At 42.6% G+C, this 17,293-nt stretch overlaps 1 protein-coding gene across 2 annotated transcripts; it reads right to left on the bottom strand.

The window, feature by feature from the left end:
• Window positions 1–217: 217 nt before the first annotated feature.
• slc66a2 (solute carrier family 66 member 2) lies at window positions 218–16,980 on the bottom strand. Of its 2 annotated transcripts, XM_086014768.1 has the most exons (5): window positions 15,823–16,980; window positions 15,178–15,311; window positions 14,201–14,251; window positions 7,359–7,575; window positions 218–2,474 (listed from the first exon to the last, which is right to left on the bottom strand). In XM_086014768.1, the coding sequence occupies exons 1-5, from the start codon at window positions 16,023–16,025 to the stop codon at window positions 2,264–2,266; spliced, it is 816 nt and encodes a 271-aa protein (XP_085870894.1). In that variant the 5' UTR covers window positions 16,026–16,980; the 3' UTR covers window positions 218–2,263. The 2 variants fall into 2 exon arrangements, with proteins under 2 accessions (XP_085870894.1, XP_085870896.1); XM_086014770.1 differs by lacking the exon at window positions 14,201–14,251.
• Between the last annotated feature and the right edge of the window lie 313 nt (window positions 16,981–17,293).

The following is a 17,293-nucleotide window of genomic DNA, read 5'->3' as shown; positions in this document are numbered from 1 at the left end:
AACAAACACAGAATAAATCCACCTCATGGACACGCTCCTCACACCAGTGAGTGCCCTTCAACAAACATACCGGCAGCCATTCGAACAGGGGTTTGTGAAGAATTTTTATATCAGCACACAAAGTACACCTGCATAATATAATGAAATTCAACACATATTTGTACAATACAAGTAAAAATATTGTAGCTGTTATGCAAAACAAACAAAATACATTAGCTGAGCCTCTCCAAGCCCTTTATTTGGTCCATTTCTTTCCACTCCATTGTCGGTAGATAATGTCGAGGTAAACAAGATATGGTTTGATAAAAACATGTAACACAAAAAGATAATATTAAAAAAAAACAAGTTTTGGTATTGAGTTTAACAAGGTGAGTTTAAAAATGAGACAGTGTTGGCTCTCTATGGGAAAACAGAAACTGATTCTGATTCTGTGGAGCACAATGAGAACGTGTCAGGTATTGACACCTGTCTGTTCTCTGAATAACACACAATCCTACAGTAACATTTCTCTAAATAAATACAGGGCTGCTGAGGATGCGGGAGCAGAAACAATGCACATCACCAAGGAGCCAAGCTGATTAATAGTTAACAGGAGTGGGGTAGCGGGGGGGAATAATAATAATAGCACTGCCATGTCCTGTCGGGCTGATTGGGAAATAATAATACTACTAAAAATAATAAAAGGGAAAAACATATGTGGGTGGATCACACCCACCTCCACAGAACAGGAAATGAAAATGTCATGTACAAAAGTGGATCTGGAACACAGCCCCCATGTAATGAGGTGGACACGGTAAAGGAAGGGGAGTTATTCAATTGTGGATAAACGATCAATCAAATGGTCAGGTAGCATGATAGCGGCGAAGATAGAGAGAAATGACTTGTGTGTCTTTGACACCTGCAGTGAGTGTAATTTAACAGTCTGCTCAGTTCATTAAATCTTGGCTTGTCATACACGCCTTTGGTCATGGCGCTTTGTGGAAATACTTCAAGAGGTCCTTTTGGGCAAAATTCCAAAGCGGGTTGAACTGAGGATAACTCCTCATCCAAGAAATCGCCCCGCGGTAATAGTTCTTTTTGATTGACTCTTGTTTAATACACTCGGGTCCTTTAAGTGTTCTGAAATGGGCGCATGGGGACGGACCTTAAGGCCAGCGAGTGGTAAAACCGACCCACGTTTTGCACCGTGCACGTCGGCGACAACAGCAGGGATAAAAAATAAAATAGAAAATAAAAAAAAAAAGAATAGCAAATGCCATTTTATACATTCAGTAATGTATATTGAGTGAGCAGTGAGCCATATCTGAGGGTGTATTAAGGCAGAGGGAGGGGCATGCAACAGTCAATCCGCATGCCTGGACCTTCAAAGCTGGTCCGGTTCAGTAAACTGTGCTATGATTCTCCACATGCGCAGGTTTCACAGATATGCATTATATGGATTAGTCCCAGGTTGGAGTTAGGGGGTAAAGGCTTGTGTAAGGAAGGGTAAGGGTAAGGGTAAAAGTCAGGGTTTCGGTTGGGGGTAAGTTTAAGGACAGGGCGACGGTGTTGTGGTTCAGGGTTCCCCTCTTTTTACCGTCAATTTCTCATCTTACCATTGCGTCATCAGAAATTGTACATAATTGTATGCGTCCAAGATTGTTGGAACAGTTTGGAAAATATTCGTTACTGGGTCCACGAAGGCATTCTTGGAGTAAATAGCCTCTTTTACATGGCCTCTAAAAGTTGTCCTTTTTCTGTCCTTTTTCCATGTAGCTGCTCTGTCTCAATCCAGGAATCAGCCGCCTTCCGGGGTAGTATCAGAGTTGTAACAGAGGTGAGGAAAAGCGGATAAATGCCAAGTCGTCTCTTGTTACAGTTCAAGCGTAAGAAATGTAGGGACCTGATCTAAAGCTGAGAACTAGAGCAGCACATCCGGGCACGCTCATCCAACGCTCGCAACTTTACAAATGTTGTTTTGCATCAATGAGCAACTCCTCAGAAGATGCTTTGAAAAAAAAAACCCCTCCCATTAGAGTTGAAGCATCTGTAGAGAAGATTTCTGAAGTGTTCTTCATTTTTAACTTCGGGAAGTTGCAATACGCAGACGATGTTTATACATAGAGTATTTGCCACTTTTTCCATACTGTGCTGTTACATTAACAGAATATAAGATCATTAATATTCAAAACCACGTTGGGTTTCATTCTATTGGCGCATCTTCATTATTCAGGCAACTCCCGCCAAAGTTCTTCCTGTTTTACTGAGTGAAGATACTCAGATCTCAAAGGGCTTTGGCACTGGTGGTGTGGGATGTGGTGTGCGACACCGGCTTTTGTGGGTAGAAGCTATAGTAGTAAACCTGGAACAGGATGGCAAAGTCCACCAGGACCTGCAGCATGCCGCAAGTCCAGAACTGCACGGGCGCCTGGGTGAGCAGGAAGTAGCCCGTTTTGAAGGTGTCGCCACTCGTCCACATCAGCACCATCTTGATGCTGCGAGGGAGAAGTCGAGAGGGGAGGTTGTGAGTATTCAGTTTGAAAAAACAAAAATGACACGGGACATGGCCGAACCAATCCGATGCACTCGCATCTCCGAGACAAACAGAAAACGCCGAACAGCGGCTGCTGCCGTCATTAATTCTAAATCAATCGACCTTATCAAGCTAATGCTGAGCTTGACTGACCTCCTCAGACATTTACCATAACTCACTCCGCCCCAGCCCCTCCCGATTTCAATCACTCACAGGGCGTATTTACAAATCACTAACACCACTTTGTATTTGAAGAGGAAATTTCTTTTTGCATCCACCGGGCCAATCTACTTTCCTGTATTTTATTCTCTTCACTGACATTTCCGCTCGGGTGCATTGGTAATGAACTGAAACTGCAAATCACAAAGTCTCTAACACCACCCTAGAGCTGGAAACAAACATCTGAGCCAAAATTCAAATCCGGAAGCTCTCAGGTGTCTATTGGAGACCAAATAACGCCAAAGGTCAAGCACGAAGAATGGTTCAAGTGAAGAAATATCTGTCTAGGTTGATAGTATCAGAATTCTCCGGCCAAGATAGTCGGGCTAGTTGGTCATTGATCCTGCTCCTAGCTTGTCAAGGCTTGCCAGAAACGACAAGTTGATTATTCACAACTGGAATGGATTTTGACCCAAGGTTTTTTTTTTTTTTTTAATCTTGCAGACAAACAGCAGGGCTATGTGGGCACCACAGGTCAACCGATGGCACTATCCTGGTCACTTGATCAACGCCACTGTGGCAGAATAATGACATTTATGGGGATGTGTGAACCTTCATTGTTTTCTTTTTCTAAAACACTAAAGCAGGAATCCATTCGACATCCATCCACTGATGTCAACGTGCTTAACCACTACCTACTGCGCATATCCGATCCTTTGAACCAAGACTTGTGACTTATGATTGAAGATTCCACAGAATGACTCGTGCAAAGGTTCAACCATACTCTTTGTGCGCGGCACATACCCTGCCTTCCAATAATCCTAGCAACCTCCTGTAAAGAGTGAATGACGGCTAATCTGGTGTCTCCTCTTGTCTGCATCCCCGAATTGTAAATCTGCGCCTCCGCCTTGTCAAGGAAAAGCTTTGCCGCCAAATCTCCTTTTTGCATTCTGCACGTCTCCAGCTTCACCTTTTCATTTGGAAGACCCGCATGTGCAAGCCCTGCCGTTTACCTCGCGCTGCCTACTTACTGCAGTTTCACATACTTTATTTTTCATTTGACTGGGTATATAAGATCTCAGAAAGCCTCTCTCAGCCTCAAAGCCCGTTCCCCTTCAATCTGGCTCCTTCCAGCGTCTCTGTACCCGCTCGCCTCCCTGCAGCATGGCAACCCCGCTCGCAGCGAGAAGCTTGTTAGCTACGTTCTTTGTCAACCTCCACCTCCTCCTTGTCGACTGTCGTCTTGGTTATGAGCACGCCTTCCTGCAGGTAACCATGAGAGAGGCGAGAACCGTGTTTGATCAAGTCCTCCCCCGCCCCTGGAATACAGAGGGCGCCCGGGATGCCATGAGAACATCGTCTGGCAACTTGTTTGTCTCCTTCCCGGGAGATGTACTCGGCGCGGAGGCTTTCAGAGTGCATAGCAATCGGATGATCGGGGGGGAGAAAGCCGTTCAACAGTGGTTTTAAAGGTGAAAAAGTCACACTTGAGGTTAATTACTAGAACTATTACCGAGAAATGAATTGGAGTAACTCACCACATTGAATCCCGCTTCACATATTCTGCAGTAAATGGAAAAGCTAGCTTCTCTACCTATTGAGGAAGTTAGGGAATTTCAGTTTCATCAACTGTTGGACCACTAGGGGGGCACACTACAAATTTGTCAACATGTGAAGAGTGTGATACAGTCTTTGGCCCATGTTGGGAGAACGGGAGGACAACCAAAAAGGAACGTCCCCAAAAATGGTACAATCTGAAGGGCAACCAAAATGTTCTGGAAAAATATGCCTAAAAAATTGAACAAAATTTAAGTGGCACTAAGTCGATTATTTTTGAGTGAAGACGTTCGACTGGAGTAAAAACAAAAAGCCAACACAAACTGTGACGGATGTTCCGCCACTAAAAAATGTGAGCATATATATGAATATTAAATGTATATCATTTTTTTTATTTAGGTGCATTCTGAATGAAAAATGGTCCAAATATTTCCTGTAAAATGCACTACACACAAATACAAATGTACATTGTCAAATATTTATAGACAACCACGGGAACTGAGTCCCAGCAAAAGCAGCTTCGTTCTTGTTTGGTGCACACTGCCGCTGGGGTGCCGAACCAGCGACATCAATAGTGACGCTTTTTTTCCCTTCTTCCTGTGTGTGTGTGTGTGTGCTGGCTAAATGAAGGCCTGTTGCTGTTATCCGGCATAGCAGGGCACGGCTGGGACACAAGCCTTATAAGGCTACACTTTTGGATTTTTGGATGTCCCGTCTCCTTGTTTAGTGTTTGTCTTGTCGTTGTTTTATGGCAGGCCACTCAACATCAGTATGCAGCTCTGCCTTTTGCGGGAGGCTGAAAGCTATTAAACCATCCTTGGCATTGTGTATTTTATATACTGCTTACTACGGCATGGTTGTTGAATAAAGTTAAATATACCGAAAGCTGCCCACACAAGCTCAGCGTAATTATACGAGCTGACAGGTGAAGCAATTCAAACTAGAAGGTAGGGAGCAGTAAAACGAACCCAAGTTCCATTATGGGTAGTAACATCCTACACACATGCACGTCTATTCATGCAGATCGGCTGGATTTAGCTTCAGATAAATACAAGGATGCCCTCGCGGGACAAATGCTTTATCTTTCATGATTAAGAACAAGCTTTCCCTTGCATGTCTCAGTTTGTTCACCATGAGAGTCGTGACGATATTTCATTCAAACTTCCACTCACGGTTGTTTCGTCTTGCGGAGGTAGTCGGACGCATTCAACCAATCAGCCAGCTCGCGGCACAAAGGCCAATTAATTAGCAAGATGCTTTCAAGGCATACACCGGGTTCTTAGGCGAAAGGGCGCAATGGTTGATGTCTCGCTGTCGGTCTGCTTACTCATTCGCCCGTTCATTCACTGGCAAACCTGCCGCGTGTCTAAACATCCGCCCCTTAAATCGCGCTCTGAATGGATGCAGACGAGCGCCGCGCGGACCTTGAACGAGTCGGGGTAAAGTAGCCTAGCAACAGCTGTCAACTCTCAACAGGTTGTGCCCACAGAACAGGAGGGACGCAGGCAGACAATGGATGTTTACAATGTATGCAGGGGGAAAGAAATGACACCCGGAGAGGTTTTCTGCACACCGCTGTGCTGTAATAGTTGTTTTCCCCCTCAGAGCAGAAAGTATAGATGCCAGTGGGTCTGTATCGTGTGTGTTTCGACCCCCCAGCAAATTTTTGAAAGTTCATCATTCTTCTTCTCAAGATCAATGCTAATTTCAATTAGCCTGCATAAGCTGTTTCACATTGTAAGTTAGCATCAAGCTAGCAGCGTTAGACAACATTGAACGGTTTGGCTAAACATTTTGATGATGGAATATCTAATGTTTAATTGTCTATCAAAATATCAATAGTTTCATGAAAGTATCACCCTGCAAACACTTTAGAAACAATTGGCTCTAGCTTACCTTTGACTCTAACGATGACAAGCGCTTTAGAAAACGGGAGGAAACGTTTATCATACTGTGATTCAAGAGGCGATTCTTACACATGCAAGTTGATTTGAGATGCAAGTCATTTGAGGTCCGTGCATGGTCACAGAATGAATTCAACTCGTAAGGCAAGGCACCACAGTGTAATAAAACAATACACTATGACTTCTTCGTTCCCTTTCGGCTTAGTTTGATTCAGCGGTTGCCACATCGAATCATCGTCTTCCATCTCTTTTGTGTCCTCTGCATCTTCTCCTCTAACTCCCTGCAAGTCTTCCCTCAACACATGCAAAAAAAAAAAAAACGCCACACTATAGACTAAGGCTGCAATTAAGAATTACACTAATAATCGATTGATCCCTCTATTTTTTTTAATTAATTAAATAAAAAACAATTCTAATTTAATGTGATAATTGATTACTTGTCAATTAATCGTTACACCTCTACTACAGACATTTTTATACAGCATCGTAACTCACTGATAATTTGATTTTTGAGGTACAAGCTAAGCTCTGAGTGGTTCTTTCTGCCTTGGCTGACTGAGGACAGAGTTGAGTGGGTAGGAAGTTTGTGTACTACAAAATAAACTAAAAGAGCGGAGCAGAGAGGGTATGCGTGCGTGCACGGAGCAGCCCAGCGTGGGAGCAGTCATGGCGGGTTAGGTGGCCAGGCAGCCCTGCTGGAGCGCTCTTATCTGACTACTGCAGCGAACCCAGCAGTAGACGAGGGAGATGCGCGCACACACACACACACACGCAGGCTGTGAGAAAGCGTTTTATCAGCCTTGTAGACATCCCACAATGACTTATCTTCTATTACGCTCCTCCGCCTTAAATGCCGCTCTCTATCATATTACTTTGCCACCGCAATATCTATTCATCATCACAAGAGAGAATGTGGCGTTAAACTGTTGACGTGTTTTATGGCTCGGAAAGGCTGAAATGTTCAGTTTAGAAGAACAATAACAGCCAAACTGATGAGCGTTTTCATCAATCTGGAGATTATTGCCAGCATTAACAGATCTAACAGAATCCATGATGAAATAACTCCACTGAGCTCCGTTTGGTTTGGTTACCCTGAGGCTGTGGATAATAAACAAAAATATTCTGCGGTGTTTGGTGAGTTCTGAATTTCCCACAGCCGCTTTAAGGCAAGGCAAGGCCAAACTTTTTTCGACTGAGGGCCACATAAAGAAACCGTTTTCGCTCACCTCATGCCTTCCGTGGACTTGTTGTGGTAGTTGCAGTAGAGCTGCGGCGTTCCAAGCATGGCCTCACTGAAGACCGCCAAGAAGCCCAGCGTCTCGACGAACACGGCCGAGTCCAGCAGCACGTAGGTGACGTAGGCCGCCGTCAGCGTGAAGGCCGCCACGCACTGAACGTAGTCCAGGAAGCGGCTCCACGACCAGAAGTAGTTCCAGTCGAAGTCTACAAGTAGTGAAGTGTTTGATGTAAGACACAATACGGATGTACATAATTCAATAGAATCGAATAGATTGAAATATAATTAGTCGGGATAGACCGATTATCGGCCGGGCCAATTATCGGCTCAGATTATCGTGTTTCGGCGAATATCGGCATCGGCCGTTTTTAAAAATCTGAAATCTGGATTTAAAACTGTGTTAAATTCAAGGAAGTAGTTATTTAAAATTTCAGTTAACTCTGTAATTGATTCTACTGACACTGGGAACAGGCTGCCCTTTTTTTTCCCACTTGAAATTAAAACAAAGAAAAGTGAAATTTGTACATTTCGGTCATTTTGAATTTTGGGGGACTTTCTTTACTCAAGAAAACTATATGCAGCTATTGTTTATGTTTTCATTTAACTTTTGAAGACATGCTGATAACCCTGAGAGCTCCGTATTTGTTAGAATTTTAGAATTTTAGTTGCTTCAAAGTTAAGAGTTTTCTTTTTTTTTTTTAGATTTTGATTCCAATATTTGCCTTTTAGCCGAAAATGAATATCGGCTCAAAATATCGGTTGTTGGCCTCCTTGACTACTAACAATTGGCATCGGCCCTGAAAAAAAACATATCGGTCTATCGCTAATAATTATTTATTTATCCTGTAAGTAAGTCTACTATAAGCAAGTAAGACTATTCCAGGTTACCTCTATAAAAAGAGCCTGATTCTCTTTTTTTTGCACCTTTACAAATGAGTAAAAGTGAGAAAATGAGCTCCTTTTTATAGTCAAACGAATTAACGCAGATGAAAAAAGGATTCACACTTGAGCTGTGAATCCTCACACAATATTTTTAACAAGATATAAATAAATAAAAACAACTGCAGTATATGAGGCTGCCACAAATAGGCAGCTCCCACTGTGCTGCTTTGTTACTTTGTGAGAAGGGATGAAGACGACGATGAGTCCCCCGCGGGGGGATGATGATCAAGATGGAGGTGGTCTGCGCGGCTTTGCATTAGCAGGGGTGAGAACGCGGACGCTAATGAATGATTTCAAGGCGCCCGCCTTGTGCCCTCGTGTCACTCGAGAGCGTCCCTGCTCAGAACAAATGGCGCAATGGAGATTCCGAGCACACCATAGGCTTCTTGTAACGATCAACGGGGCCAAACCGTCATCATGGGCTCACATCAAGGCCGCATGAGACGCTGATGATGACGGGAGACGTCCCGCGGGCACGCCCTCTTCACATTTGCGATGATGCTACAGCCACGTTCAACGGATTTGTTCCAGCAGGTTTTAATGTGAGAGTAGCGGAGGCGATTGAACAGATTAATCAGGAAACTCATATCTGCCGTGTTTTCAAATGGGATTTTTTTTTTTTTTTTTTTCACAAGCATCAAAAGCAATAAAGTATATTCTTCCAATCACATAAGAGAGGCTCTCATCTGACACAAACTCGCAGAGGATTAATTCGGTGCACCTGCTAATGAGCTCCAATAAAAGGGTGTCATAAAAAAAAAAAAAACTGCTGCAACTACAATCTGATTTTATTGACGCTCGACTGCAAAACAATTCTTAACATTTCCAGCTACCATCTGTTGGATCTGATTGGACATTGCACCACTTTGGCACCTAATGCAAGTGGACTGTAACGCCATCCATAGAGCCATCTGCAGACATCGTCAAGGGGCAAGGGGCAGCTGGCGCCTATCCCAGCTGACTCCCTGGACTGGTCACTAGCCGATTACAAATCCTCAATGAACCCAATGGACGAACTGGAAAGTCAAATCAAATCCTCGTTCCCCACTGAAATGAATGGTAATGCCAATAATCCGTTCCAGCCCGACAAACAGCATTTGGAAAAAATAAAAAATAAAAGTCAAAAAGTCAGAAGTCAATGCCAGTTGGCATTGTGCTCCTTCTGCTGTGTGTATCTTGGCCACAAGGGGGCAGTATAATAGACACAAAGAAGAGTTTCACAACCAAGTGACTCAGTAAGCTGCAGTAATAATTGTGTTTCAGAGAGGAACAGAGGACAGGCAATACATAACTGAGTATATAGTCTTTCTACATGTGTTGCTGCACCGTTTTGTGTTTAAAAAAAATCATTGCCTAAAGGGTTATAACTACTGCAACGTTGACGTTAGTTTCATTATCTCGCCTATAACATCTCGCTGTGTTAACATTAAGATAGTCGACTTTCGTAAGTTATGTGGTTTGATTGAACACGTCTAATTCTTTGTTTTGTTTCAGCATCAAAAAACAAAAGAGCTTTTTTTTTTATTTTAAATTTATGCTCGCGACAAAAAAAAAAAAATCAGCCGCGCAATGGCTTGTATCTCGAAAAATGCGTTTGTATATGCATTAACTTATTAACATAGAGAATAGAATAGAATGAAAAAAAGAGAACAGAATGAAAAAGATATAGATCCTGTTTGAAAGAAAATGAAAATGCTAACTTGCTACTTTTTTTTCGTAAACCTGCTTATTAGCAACAGGAGCCTCTCACATTCTCGTGTGGGCTCTACATTTGCCCGATCCACAAAGTTTTCGGGAAAACAGTGAAGCTGTTTTTTTCCCAGTAAGAAAGAAAATGGGAATAAACATAACCTTTGTGAAGGTAATCTCATTCGGTGTACACAAAGAAGTGGCGATCTGGCGCTTAAGCACTCTTCGAGTGTAGAGACCTGCAGACAAGGATCTGTACATCACACAGACACCAAAGTTGTTCTTATGCTAACTTAACCTCTTAATCAGCCAAAATCACAAGTGGGGAAGACACCAACTTCCATGACATTTTCAAGTTATCATTCGATGAAAAACGCTTTCATTAGAGAATTAACGCAGAGCGCTTGTGACATTTACATGGCATTTCTGAACGAATACGCTTGGCGGACGAGGTTAATGGGCCTTCCCAGTGTGAGGCAAATACAATCCTTCTTTCGGGATGAGGAAAAAGTCAAACATATTTCATGTATGTCACTGAATCAGACGGGAAAGAGGTCCATAATTTACCCGGGCCAAACTCACTGGAAAGGCCAAATAAAAGGTGCGAACTGGTGTACATGTCTGTTTGGAACGGACTATCCTTCTAGCGCTGCTGGTGTTTGTTAACCGTGAAGCTCAGCTGGCATCGGAGGAGCGTGTGAGCGCGGGCCAAGTGGCACCAGCCGTGCCGCGCTGATAAAAAAAAAAACAAAAAAAAACCCGAATGTGAGGGCGACTAACGGACGGTGGAGCGACGTTCCGCCACAAAGCTGGCAAGCGCGCGTTGCACCACTTGACACGACAGTCAAGTGCGACGGGATGCGGAAGCCGGCTAAAGTGACCCCAGAGCGCGGAACAAATGCAACCGACTTAATCAATGGAACGTATTCTTAGGGCTGTCACAATATCGGCAATATCGCAATATCAACATTTCCGCAACATCTTCGACATCATGTCACGATACTAATAGCAGCAAATCTGTTTAAAAGTTGGTTTGATCTGCTGCATGTTTTTGCGCACTCTAATTGCTGGATGAAGGCGAACATAACACATTTGAGTTCATCCACAAAATCGACCCGATTCACAACGTGCGCGTGCATTAGCAGGTAAGTGCCTCAATATTCGGTCATTGTAGGTCATTTATATACATTGAAGTTCATGTTAACTCTACTATTTGTACTAGATGTAGAATTAGGACCACAGCTAATTAGCATTTTCATGCAACTGCTCATGTTCATTTTATTTGTATTTGGTGTTCTGCAGAAACCATACACACACCCACACAACCAAATTAAGCAGATTGCTCACATGAACAAAGCTATGTTCGAACCAATAGAAACTCCCAGAAATCAGTCATGCCAGCAAATATTTTTCAACATCTCCGTTGGCCCGCTTCAGCATTGTGAACTACGTAGACCATGATACTTTGCGCTGCTGAGCCAATAGGAGCACGTGACTGGCCAAGCCCATTTCTTTGTGAATGCTGTTATGTACAAAAACAGAATATCGTAATTTATTTATTTATTAAAAAAAAAAAAAAAAAAAAAATCACAATATTGTGAGCTTTTTATATATCGCCACCCCCCCACACACAATATCGTGCTAATTATCGCATCATGAGGATCATATCGTGATATCGTATAGTGACATTTGGATATCGTGACATTCCAAGTATTTCTGCAGACAGTGGAGGTTTTTTTTCTTTTTTTTCATTACTCAATTGCAAATGAGAGGAGGCCTTTTGGAATTCAAATTGGAGTCCTGATGCAAAGGACGAGTAATTAACACTTGGGATGCGCACCCCACCAAAATGCATCCGTTAGAGAACCACTATTTGAGTAAACACGATTTGCAGCGAAGCTGCCAAAATATGGGGCATATCGACAGTGACGAGGCAAATGTATTCAAATCTGCGTCCAAGAGTTAACAACAACAGCACACAAGGATAGCGTGCCGTGCATGCAGAGTTGCACAGAACAACCATCACACAAACTTGTGCACCCTGAGGCTTTCTCCTCCTCTTCCTCAGAGCTGAGGCATCAGATTAAAAACTACAGTCGCCAAGAAAGACAGCCCGCGGTGGCCAAAAGTATTTGGGCTTTGACTTGCCGAGCTGGAGCACATGCTCAAAAGATGGGGGTCACACTGGGACGTTCTGCTTCCGCTTCAACGAATGGATTGCTCCCGTGAGAGAAGCGGCAACGATATCGCTGCATTTATAACCGCGACTCAAAATTTTGACTGAGCGTTTGGAATTTTTGTCAAGTAAGCTGTCCCTGATGAAATCAGATTTTGCCCAAGTCTACGGTTAACCATGAGCAAATAATCATCTTGAAATGATCCCAGACAGCGTCGTAGAATACTGCACGTCCTTATTTGGCGCTGAGAAAAAGTAATATGATTAAAAGTCTGCCTGGCTGTTTGCTTGCAAATGTCAAGCTGTTTGGATAGAAGGGCCTGGTGTTATAATGGCAACGTGCAGCTGCTGTCGCCGCGGTGAGAACAATTACAGTATCACGTGCTATGATTAGGGCTTACGCAACGGAAAAGGTGTGCAACCAGGGGAGCCACGCGGGCGGAGAATGCACCCCCCCCCCCAACCCCCCCGCCTTGAGCAAAAATATGACTGACGCTATTTGCCGCTTGAACTTTTCACATCATCTTACGGTTAGCCGTCAGGTTTTGTACAATGTGCTTGGTTGCTCTGTGTTTCCATGGGCAAGTCAATGAAGTTGTGGCATGGGATCAATCCTAATAATGACAATTGCGCCGGCATGCTGATCAGGGTCACTGGCCTCCGAAGCCGGGGATTGTGAGTTCGAGTACCAGCTGGTGTGTGTGTGTGTGTGTGTATTTTTATTTACGCCCTTCGACGGGCGGGTGATAAGCATGGCCAGCACGTCGGGGCTCTTATAACTCTGCTCTAGCAAAATAACCCGGAATGATTGCAAAACAATATCTAAAGTGACAACTATGGATGAGGCCAACTGGTTTCAGATTTATAAGAACCAAAGAGCAAATAGTCTCTTACTGCCATCCTATGGCCATGCAGGAAATTGCAGTTCTGTCGGCACCTGATACAATGCAAGTCAACACATTGCACAGGCCACAGTATCATTTTCACAAGCGGATGACATCAAATTTTAAATTCTACCATTACAGAGAAATATATATTTGAAGCGCTCAACTAATTAACTAACATTTGATTTTAAAATATTTTTTTAAAATAGCCAATAAAAAAATATAGAAGAACTTCGACAAACAAATCAAAATATGACCAAATAAAAGTTAAGCTTCCTCTTAAAAAAATAAATAAAAGATTAAAAAAATTATGAATCAATGACTTCATTTGAGGAGCATCTTTGTAATTTTGTGGAGCATTTTTTTTTTCTTTTGTGCAGGTTAATCCCAGGGACCTGAAGCAAGGGTTTTATGAAACAAAAACATGACAATATAACAAATGACGAACTGGTTTTCTTTTTTAAAATATACATGTATATTTTTGGATGTCTAGAAGTAGTAAATGCACAAATCTATGATACAGCTATTGTACTGAATCGCTCTCATGAATTATCCGATGTGAGTGCATTAAGATCTTTAGAGCCGATTAGAAATCTCAGTCAGACAACATGCAGGCCCACAATGTAGAAATTACACCAAAGCATCTCAGGTGCCATTTTTTTTTGCTTTGTATTGCAGTGTGGCACGAGTGTCTCATTTAAAACCATCGATTCAGGAAGGAAGAAGAAGGTAAAGGAGACAGCATGTTAAAAGGATCCAAAAGCCTCTTTGCATTTAATCCTACACACAAAGCAGCGTTTGTGAAAGGAAGAATAACAAATTGTATACAGTATGAACATGCACCGCTCTGAAAGCCATTAAGTCTACGCCAGCCCCCCCCCCCAAATAAGAAGTTAAAAAAAAAAAAATCATTCCAACACTAAAACAGCCAATTGTAGGGCTGCTACAGGGATGTGATTTACAGCAGCATGCAGTGTGCCATGCAGGAAGTCACAGATGCGCAGGACACGTGAGTGAGCGGGGTGCTGTCAATGCTGTTAGTCATCAGTTAATGTCAGTCGGGGGCTGATGGCGAAGGTGAGGGAAGGGCGCCAGGGGAGCTGATGACGGATGGCGGACACATTTAAGCGGAGTACCTACCCAGAAAAAGCCTCTTAGGGATTCTGACCTCCTCGTCCTTAATGTCTGAGGCTACAGGCGGGAAATAAACGCACAAGTGAGGGAAAGAAGAAGAAGAGCTTGTTTTGGATGAAGTGTCGAATTTAAGGAGATTGAAACACTACACGGAAAAAAAATAATGGCAAAGGAAGCAATATGGGAGTCGGGCTGGAGAGTGGCGAGGAACTGTTACTGCTGAAAAAAGGAGACGACCAACTCCACAGTGTTCCCCCCGAGCCATGCCATGAATAGAGAAAATCCAAAGTAATTGATGCCGCAAAGGTTTAAAATTGCCTTTAGATGCCACAAGATGAATGCAAAGCACTACTTTAATTAGACACGGCTCTGGCCAAAGCATAAAAACAGCAAATGGGTGAGTTGAACCCTGAGCTTATAAAATACAAGGTAATATATGTGCCTTATTTGTAAACATATTTGAAATCGTTTTTTTTTTGTTTTTTTTTATCCAACCAAACTAGCTGCCTCAATTATTTATTTTTCTTGATATGTTTGTAGAAGAAATACCCATTTTTAATTCCCATGTAGTTTTTGTCAGACACTGTCTTTAATATTTTGTGTCGAAGCTTCCATTTTATTGTTTGTACAGTGCCTCCGTTTTATCTTCAGTGAATCAAATCCTGTAGCAGGATTAAATGCCTTGACCGGGACACTCCAGCAAACACACACCATGTGACTTCACTCACATGATGCATTAACCCCCCGATGAGTAAACCACTTATGTAAACAGAAGCCTCCAAAGCAAATAATACAGTGGTTTAGCTTTCAGCACATTTCTGTATGGCTTTTTGTTTTAGGTGTGTAAATGTAGAATCCGGCACACTGCAGGAGCGAGGAACCAACTGCCCTTGGGGCAATAAATGCCGCATAGTTTCATTGATCTGGTGCAGCTTGCAGTTCTAAATTCAAAGTTGCAGCCATGTACAAGAGGAGTTTCTGACCTAGGAAGGAGCGCCTTTTGGTGTTGAGTTCAGCGTTCACACGGACGTTGGTGCACAGGTTGAGCATGGCAAGCATGGTGGCAATCATGATGATGCTCTGCCACAGAAGCAGCGTCTCAAAGTAGCGGCCGAATCTGACGGGAGAAGCAGGAACAGTCTTTAACATGTAGCAAAGCATATCAAATAGCATCAAGAAGGTCTAAAGTTTTTATTTAAAGCTGAAAAGGAGTCACTATCCCATTTGGTCTTGATTAGAACAAGCTCCACTACCATCAATTAGAATGTTTTCATGGCTAATACGCATTGCCAACTTGAAATGTTTTTTGTTTTTTTTTCAATGGAGTTTGATGCACCAGCATTAGTCTTTGTGGGATGTTTTTGTGTATTATGGTTTCAAAGTATCTTAAATCAGCAGTTTTCACAATGGAGGTTTGTTATGTGGTGCAACAGCATTATCTGAAGAGCTTTTGCAGGACCTATTATGGTTAACTGATTGCAATGTTAAAGTGGGTGTTTGGGGATGTGGTGCAATGGCACAACTCTTGCAGCTGTTAAAGATTTGCATGATGTTTTATTTATTTATCTTTTACGTATAGGCTTTTATATGGAGTTTGATGATGTGGCTCACCAGCATTAGTTTTGTACCTGAAGAGGATTCGCAGGATGTTGGCCACCAGCAGGACCAAGCACACATAGGTGGAGAAGCCCTCGGCGTTCTGCGTGCGCCTGATGTCCCGATACTGGGGGATGTAGGGAACCACCCCGCCGAACATCATTGCTCCGGCCGCCACCCACGACACCAGCCAGTTAAACACGCTCACTATCTGCTCAAACGCTTCGTATTCCATGGTGAGCTGTGGTTAAACCCGCTTGACGCTGGTTATCGGGGCAATGCAGATACAACCTTAATGCCACGCCATCAACCTCACACAACACCGATCGCTCGTTAAAAACTAAAATAAATATAATAATGTAAAAAATAATAACAATAATCAATGTTGGCGCTTCTATTTACAGTGGACAAAGGGTTTAAAGCTAAATTCTTGCAGGACACTCACGCATTCAGTGGCGACTACTTGTGCACAAAGGCTGCAGTTGACTAACATGCAAAAACGTCCCAAAGTCACGTTTAAGTGCCCTTCAAAATGAATGCATGTTTCATTAAAACGGCAATTTTGTCGAGAAGAAGTTTGACAAGCCTACCAACAACCGAGAAATGTTTGGATTCTGGCGACCGACACTTCCTGTATGCGTCACATGTCACGTTCACGACCAAAGATACTTGAATCTATTGAGAGCGTTCACTTTTTTGTACTGATTCCTTGAAGGCAAACCCAACTCACGCTATCCAAGTCAACGGTTGATTATGGTTATTTATTAACAAAGGTTATGGTTCTTCGACTTTATTTGGAATTTGCTAAGAAATAGTGATGCTTTAACACCTCGGAAAACCCTTCAAGCGCTCAGCTGGCGTACGTCGCTTTCCGATCAAATATGTTTGGCTCATTCAAGATAGTTCACTACTCTAGTTCGTCGGACGCAAACGACGAAAAGAAAATACGCGTTTCTAAATAAACGTAGCTAAACTATACACTTTAAGCGACCAGTGAGTTGTGCTAAAATTCGCATTACTACTAAATGCATTACTTCATTTTGGTTGAAATTCGTTAAGCGATATCGACGCTTTAATGCAGAGACGTTGAGCCGTGTCGCAGTGCATTCAAGCGTTGTCTGCTCCTAGAATGTGGTGTGATTCCTATAATAGATTATGTCCAGTGTCCAGATTAAAAACTTCACTGCCCAAAATGGATTTATAGTTATGTAACATCATCATTTGTCACTGACACATGTGCAATCGCTTATATAACAAAATTAAAACGTAAAAATTTATAGTTGTGGTGAAATATATGTATACAGGTAAAGAGTTAAAAATCCGCCTCCTTGTGCAAACATGAATGGAACAATGACTCATGACTGGAAAGTGTACAAACGAAAAAATTACATCTCACCAGAAATACTTTACACATACCTTCACAATTAAAGACAAGTCATCCTAAAACAAATACGTTTGGGGTACATGTGGCATTTATTCCCACATCAACAAAAACTAGTATAT

Source organism: Filicampus tigris, chromosome 18 (assembly GCF_054856515.1).
Source record: "Filicampus tigris isolate MCC_2025a chromosome 18, RoL_Ftig_1.0, whole genome shotgun sequence".
Taxonomy (NCBI): domain Eukaryota; kingdom Metazoa; phylum Chordata; class Actinopteri; order Syngnathiformes; family Syngnathidae; genus Filicampus; species Filicampus tigris.
This window is presented reverse-complemented; position numbering and strand designations above follow the sequence as displayed.